This window comes from Gastrolobium bilobum, unplaced genomic scaffold (genome assembly GCF_033153095.1).
Source record: "Gastrolobium bilobum isolate Gb01-03AN ecotype WA unplaced genomic scaffold, APGP_CSIRO_Gbil_v1 utg14556, whole genome shotgun sequence".
Classification (NCBI taxonomy): domain Eukaryota; kingdom Viridiplantae; phylum Streptophyta; class Magnoliopsida; order Fabales; family Fabaceae; genus Gastrolobium; species Gastrolobium bilobum.
The window spans coordinates 12,993-20,606 of NW_026898782.1; the positions used below are offsets into that span (position 1 = coordinate 12,993).

General features: G+C 36.7%; 1 protein-coding gene across 1 annotated transcript; it reads right to left on the reverse strand.

Moving 5' to 3' along the window:
• Positions 1-330: 330 nt before the first annotated feature.
• Positions 331-1,470, reverse strand: LOC133284118 (protein BIG GRAIN 1-like A). Its single transcript, XM_061481102.1, has one exon. The coding sequence runs from the start codon at positions 1,468-1,470 to the stop codon at positions 331-333; it is 1,140 nt and encodes a 379-aa protein (XP_061337086.1).
• Positions 1,471-7,614: the final 6,144 nt, after the last annotated feature.

Genomic DNA, 7,614 nt, shown 5'->3' on the forward strand with positions numbered 1-7,614 from the left:
ATGTATCTCTAATCTCATGTAACGTTATACAAATGAATAATTATTCTTTTCTAACTTACTATCAATTTATTATTATATTATCTCAAATTTATGTACATTTAAAATTATCTCACATAACGTATTCATGTTATATAATACGTGGAATGATTCAAACCCTATATATCCATTCCTACCAACTATGGGATTTTTAAAAAATAAAATAAAATAAAAGTAGCTTACATTAAATCTCCTTGAAGAAAGAATGATGAATTATTTTGAATTGAGCACCAGAAACCATGGAAATAATTACAATGATTTTTTTTTTTTTCTTTTGTGGAAGAGGGTTCTAGTCTACAAACGAAGACCAATAGCAATGGCCTTATTTGTTTCTAAATTTGTTGTTTCATAAACAGGAAGCTCTTCTTGGTACCTTCCAGCTCCAACAAGGTGATCCAATTCAAACAGGTCCGAACTTGAATAGCTCAGAGCATCACCATCATCACCCTCATCATTTTCATCACCATTATCATAAAAACCTCTAAAACCATTTTGGTAACCCTTCATAAAACCATTTTCTTTAGCCATAACACAGTTCTTCTTCATCTCCTTTATTGAAGAACTTCTTGTCATCTTTCGAACACTAGATAATGGCAACAAACTTGGGTCGTTCTCATAATTAGAGTACCTGTGGCAAGATGGTTGAGAATCCTCACCAAGGATTACGCTATCTGGGTAGAACCTCACACACCTTTTGACTCCATTATTGTTGGGCTTCTTCCCTTTTGCTGAAGATGGCGTTTTACTCATGCAAGACCTCCTTGAAAACGAAGATGCTGAAGAAGAAAAACATGGGGACTTGGATTTGTGCTCAAAGGTTACATCTTCCACTGCACCAACGTAGCACATTTTGGCTTTCTTCATGTTCCCAGAGTTGAAGATAGAACTAAGAAAGCTAGCTATGCGATTTCCTGGTGAAATGGGTTGCTTCACTTTCTGATTCAACTCGCCGTATATCTTCAATGCCCTCAACTTTGTCCTCGCAAAACCACCCACTTTTTGATGCTGTTGTTGCTTCTCTGAATATTTCTTCTTAATATTCCTCTCGGATTTGGGTCTTGGTCTTGGTTTATGGCTTGTGTCTGTTTCTGAAGATGAAAACACTGCTCCAGAACTAGACTCTGAGGAGCATGAAGCTGAGTTCAAGAACTGAGAGCTTTGTGAGCTTTGCTTCTCCATCCAATCTTCTATCATCACAGCTCGGCGAAGATTCATCCTTTCTTTGTTCCCACTTTTCTTTTCTACTCCGGCACCATGATTGTGGTTGGAGTTCAAATTGCTCTGTATGTGGGTGGTTTCCTTGAAGAGACCCAGTTGTTGATCGACGTCAAGATTGGATTTTGATTCGTCAATTGAACGGTAAATGGCGTCGAGGAGACTGGAGGAGAAAGATGGGGTTCTTCTTCTTTGTGGGTATGATTCGTTTCTCTCCATCTTGTACTTGAGCTATTTGGGGTTTAGTGCATAGTATAGTTTTTCTGCTACAGAGTGAACATGAATTTATAGGGAAAATGGAAACAGAGGAGATGTTGGACGTGTGTGTGTGTGTGATGAGAGTAAGAGAGGACAGTGAGGATTTGTTTAAGGGTTGTGAAGAGCTGTGATGTTGGGGCAGAGAATGTCAAAAGCTGTGAGAGACATTTAATAGAGTGCAACTAGATCATGTGAGAAACAGAGAAAGATTGCGTGTGATTTGAGGTTAGAGAGAGAAAAAGAGGAATAGAGAGTGCAGAATAGGGAATTTCTGTGACAAGTGACAACGTGGGTAGGGATTGTGTTCTTATGTGTCTGTACGCAAGCATTTTTAGGTGTTTGTAGCTGCAGTGTAGTGTACAGCTTTGGGAGAACATGAAAATTTAATGAGAAATACGATTGTATATGAAAGCTCCATGCTTAGCCTGACTCACAGAGAGAGAGAGAGAGAGAATAGCGGAATCAATTATTATGATCCTTAAAAAAATAGTGATGTCAATCACATTACCCTGCTACTTGTTAGCAACATTGATTAGTTATTTTTATTTTTTAAAGAATGGGATTTAAAAAATTAAATGACTAATTTAATATTGTATATCTCTAAATAATTAATTTAGTATACTATAAATAAAAGACTAATATAATTAGGCATAATTAGTCTAATATTTTATAGGATACAAAAGTAGGAATCATTTAAATAAATAAAAAAGATAAATTAAGAATCATTTGGCTAATAGCCTAATACGATATGGACGTTACTTGGAGAAAAACAAAGCTAAAGGCCCACTACAATCCAACGTTTGATAGATTGAATTGGAAGGGTTTTAGCCCCTAAATTGTGTGGTTTAGACTTTGTATGTATTAAAAATAGGAAAAGTGTGTATCATTTTAAAGGATACAAAGTTAAGTCATTTTAAGTTAAAGAAAAAGATAAATCATAATAGAGAGTGGGGGAAAGTTTTAAGGATGTGGGTTCTACCTCTTTGTGAATGTGAAAAGATATAAAGTGTGTCATTTAAAATAACACACTTTTTCCCATAAAAAAAATGCCTTTAAAAAATGTTTTAGCTTCAACATTTAATTCTAATTATATACCCTTAAAAAGAAGAGTAAATATCATTTTTGGTTCTCAGCAAATTTTAGGATACTCGCTTTAGTTCCGAGCAAATAAAAAGGCTATTTGTTGTCCCTAAGAAATTTAAAATTGACTCATTTAGTTAAAATCGTGGTCCCTCATAAATTTAAAAAAGATCTATATTAGTCCCTCAAAAGGATTAAAATAGTCCACTTTGAACTTCTTAGAGACCATGAATAGTTTTTCTACTAAAGCGGACATTGTAAAATTTCCTGAGAATCGAAAATGATATTTACTTAAAAAAATAAAAATAAAAAGAGCGCACTTCAAGAGGCACGAGGGAATTGTGTGCGTAAAAAGTTGAAAGTGACTCCCGCGCGTGCGGGAGATCTTTTTCAGGCCTCGCCTGCTGCTTTTTGTGGTTGTGCTTTTATACTCATTTTTAAATGGAGTTTGATATCATTTGCCAAGATGATTTGCCCTTTTCTTTTGTATAAATACTATTATTACTTCTTAAGGGAAATCTAATATAAATCCTTCATTTCCTTTTTCGGTCTCTAGCTAAGATAATCTGATAAACGTACGCTTCAAATGACAAATTACGATTTCTTAATGTTAGTAATAATTTGTAATTTATAATGATTTTAATAACGTTAAAAGATTACATTTTATTGATTAATGCCCACTCGCAAGACTAATCTTAGAACTAATTAACAAGGAATAATTTTTGTTAATGACAATTAACAATAAATATTTAACCTAAAGAGATATAAAAAAAATCAAGCTATTTTAAAAGACTATCCAACATTTATTTAGAGAGAAGGATCTTTAAATTTCACTCCATGATAAAAAAAAATCCTTGTTTATGCTGTTATATTAAGTCACATGTGTAATTCAGTCAATTAGTTATGTTTAGTCAGTTATCAGAGTTAGTTGGTTAGTTGGTTATAACTGATATATAATTAGTCTCTCTCTGTATCAAACCGAGTTTTTGACATAATGCCATTTAGTCTCTTTTTCTGTCATGGGTATTCTTCTGGTTTTTCTTTGTTTCATAACTTGGTATCAAGAGCTTTTTCTTTCTGGGCACTTTGAATTTTCTTCTCCGATCTAGAGCTCAATTCGAGATTTGCGATTCAGCTTCTTTTCCTCTGAAATTTCTTGATCTTTCATTTTTATTTTATTTTTTTGTATTGAAATGGCAAACCAAAGCTCAACCCTTCTAGATTATGTGACTAATCCTTCAACCTTTTTTTTTGCATCCTAATGAAAATCCTTCACTGGTGCTTGTTACACCACCATTGAATGGAAGGAATTATCAAGCCTGGGTGCGTTCCATGAAGATGGCTCTGAAATCCAAGAATAAGCTTGGATTTGTTGATGGAAGCATAATTGTACCTGCTGAATCAGATCCTATTTTTCCTGTATTGGAAAGGTGCAATACAATGGTGTTGTCGTGGATTACAAAATCAATATCTGATTCAATTGTGCAGTCAGTACTATGGATGGAGAAAGCAATTTATGTATGGAAGGACCTTTGTGAAAGATTTTCATAATTAGATATCTTCCGAATTTGTGATCTGCAAGAAGAAATTTTTAGGCTCTAACAAGGTGAGAGATTAGTTTCAGATTTCTACACACAATTAAAGACACTATGGGACGAATTGGAGAGTTTTCAACCTCTATCGATTTGCAGATGTCCAGTCACTTGCAGTTGTGGTGCTTTAAACCATGGAAGAAAATCAAGGGATAGAGATCAGATTTCTGAGGGGATTGAATGAATAATTTGCCCATGTGCGATCTCAGATAATGCTTGTTGATCCTCTCCCAAATATCAACAAGGTATTTTCCTTGATCATCCAACAAGAACGACAACTGAATTTGGATCAAGAAGTAAGCACACTTGCGGGTTCCAAATTTTTTATTAACACCTCTGAGCATCAAAGTGTTAAAGGTGGAAACTCTTATCGAGGCAGAGGACGGTCCAATTATGGAAGAAGAAGGATTAACACTGGGAAACTTTGCACTCACTGTGGAAAAACTAATCACACAGTGGACACATGTTATCAAAAACATGGATACCCACCAGGTTACAGAACCAGAAACAGTCTTGCAGCTAATGCAGTTTCCCTTGACCCAAAGAATGTCGATGATAAATCAGAAATTTCTCGGCATTTCAATTCAAACCTGCAATTTTCACCAGAGCAATTCCATAGTTTGCTAAACTTGTTGGAACAATCCAAGCAGCCTTCTACTTCTGCCCATTCATCAAATCTTGTGCACATCTTTGCACTTACAACAGACTCTCCTCCAACAGGTAACACTTTTGTCCAATAGATTTTAGACACAAGAGCAACAGACCACATCACTCCTATTATGTCTCTATTTACTTCTGTTCAAAGGATTAAACCTGTTACCATATCTCTCCAAATGGATCTCGAGACTATTCTCATCATTCTGGGAATATACATATCTCAGATAGCTTTGTTTTACAAAATGTGTTATATGTTCACAATTTTCACGTTAGCCTGATTTATGTTACAAAATTGCTGAAAGACATGAATTGCATTCTTGTACTTAATGGGTCTTCTTGTGTTATCCAGGAGATGCATATGAGGCAAATGATTGGTTCAGCTAATCAACACAATGGGCTGTACATCCTATCCAAGCCAGAAAGTCATTCGAAATCTGTCCAGTGCAACATTGCTTCCTTAGACTCTTCTGTTTTTTGGCATTTTAGATTGGGTCACTCTTCTCAAACTACAATCAAGAGCATGTTTTTCCTTTTTCCTTTTATTCCTTGTAAACATGTTAGTTCATATGACATTTGTCACCTAGCTAAACATAAAAGGTTGCCATTTACTTCTAGTGTTACTCAATCAAAATGTATTTTTGATTTGATTCATGTTGATATATGGGGTCCCTATGGTGTCCCCTCAATAAATGGACATAGATACTTTCTTACCATAATTGATGATTTCTCTCGTTTCACTTGGACTATTCTAATGAAAACCAAAGATGAAACCAGAATGCATATAGAGAACTTTGTTAAACTTGTTGAAATTCAATTCCAAACCTATGTTAAAGTCATTAGAACTGACAATGGACCAGAATTTCTCATGGACTCTTTCTTTCATGAGAAAGGTATCATACACCAAACTTCTTGTAGAGAAACACCCAACAAAATGGGGTGGTTGAGCGTAAACATCAGTATATTTTGGATGTTGCTCGAACTATTTTCTTCCAGTCTAATCTTCCCAAACAATTCTAGACATTTGCTATAACCCAAGTTGTTCATATTATCAATAGGTTGTCCACTCTTGTTTTACATCACAAAACACCATATGAGAGGCTTCATGGCTCACCTCCTTTGTTATTTGACCTTAGAGTCTTTGGATGTTTATGTTACGCATCCACAATTTCATCTCATAGAACTAAATTTGATCCCAGAGCTCGAAAATGTGTGTTCCTTGGGTACAAAGAAAGCACTAAGGGGTATGTTCTATTGGACATTAATTCACATCAATTATTTGTCTCTAGGCATGTTGTTTTCTACGAGCTGCATTTTCCCTTCTCAGATAAATCGAAGTCAGTAAATGATAATTCCCAATACCCTTCCATTACTACCTTTGATCAAACCGTATATGATCTATTGCCTTCTTTTACATCAGCTAATCCTTCTTCTGATTCAGTCACATATAATATACCTGACCCAATTCCTTCTTCTTCTTCTGATTTAGTCACAGTTAATATGCCCAACCCAATTCCTTCCCCTACCAAAAGATCCACAAGAATCAAAACCAAACCTAATTATCTTAAAGACTATCATTATAGCCTATCTGTTAAGACTACTGAACCATCATCTTCCTCAGGTAATGTAACATCACGAGCGCTAACGAGGGCGGGAAGTGATCGCCAGTGCAAAGAGGCACGGACAAGGAGCGGCTCCTGACAGGCTTCCAACGGGGGGTTACATGAATGAATCGAATCGACACCCGAAAGAGAGAGATTCCAAAGACTGTGCAGGTATGAGATTGCACAGTTTGGGCTAACTTATAAGAATAAATTGGTACTACCTATCCTAACAAGATGCATCTACTTATCGGTAGCCCGGAACGGAAGAACTCCATAGTTAAGCGTGCTTGACTTGGGGCAATTCTCGGATGGGTGACCTCCTGGGAAATTTTCCCAGGAACTTTGCGAGGGAGGAAAAATCACACTGAAAAGTCTCGTGTTAGTATGTGGGGATACTCATTAATTCTTGAAGCGGCCGGGCGTTACAAGTGGTATCAGAGGAGGGCCTCTCTTCCAGTACGGTGTGGTTCGAGGAAGAACTAGGCGGAAGCTGGAGGGCATGTAACATCCCGAGCGCTGACGAGGGCGGGGAGTGATAGCCGATGCAAAGAGGCACGAACAAGGAGCGACTTCTGACAGGCTTCCAGTGGGGGGTTACATGAATGAATCGAATCCTGACAGGCTTCCAGCGGGGGGTTACATGAATGAATCAAATCGACACCCGAAAGAGATGGATTCCATAGACTGTGCAGGTATGAGACTGCACAGTTTGAGATAGCTTATAAGAATTAATTGGTACTACCTATACTAACAAGATGTATCTACTTTTCGGTAGCCCGGAATGGAAGAACTCCATAGTTAAGCGTTGACTTGGGACAATTCTCGGATGGGTGACCTTCTGGGAAGTTTTCCTAGGAAGTGTGCGAGTGAGGAAAAATCACACTGAAAAGTCTCGTGTTAGTATGTGGGGATAGTCATTAATTCTTGAAGCGGCCGAGCGTTACAGGTAACACCATACATCCCTTATCTTCTGTTGTTTTATATAAGAAACGTTCACCAGATTATACTCGATTCTGTCTCAATTCAATCATCCATGAAGAACCAAAATCTTATAATAATGCTGTTAAATTCGAGTGCTGGCAGCAAGCTAAGAAGACTGAGATCATGGCTCTTGAACATAATGACACTTGGTCCCTTGTTGAATTACCTCATGGAAAACACCCTATTGGATGTAA

Excerpts from the sequence above, each read along its gene's own strand:
- LOC133284118 (XM_061481102.1), bottom strand. The coding sequence starts at position 1,470 with ATGGAGAGAAACGAATCATACCCACAAAGAAGAAGAACCCCATCTTTC.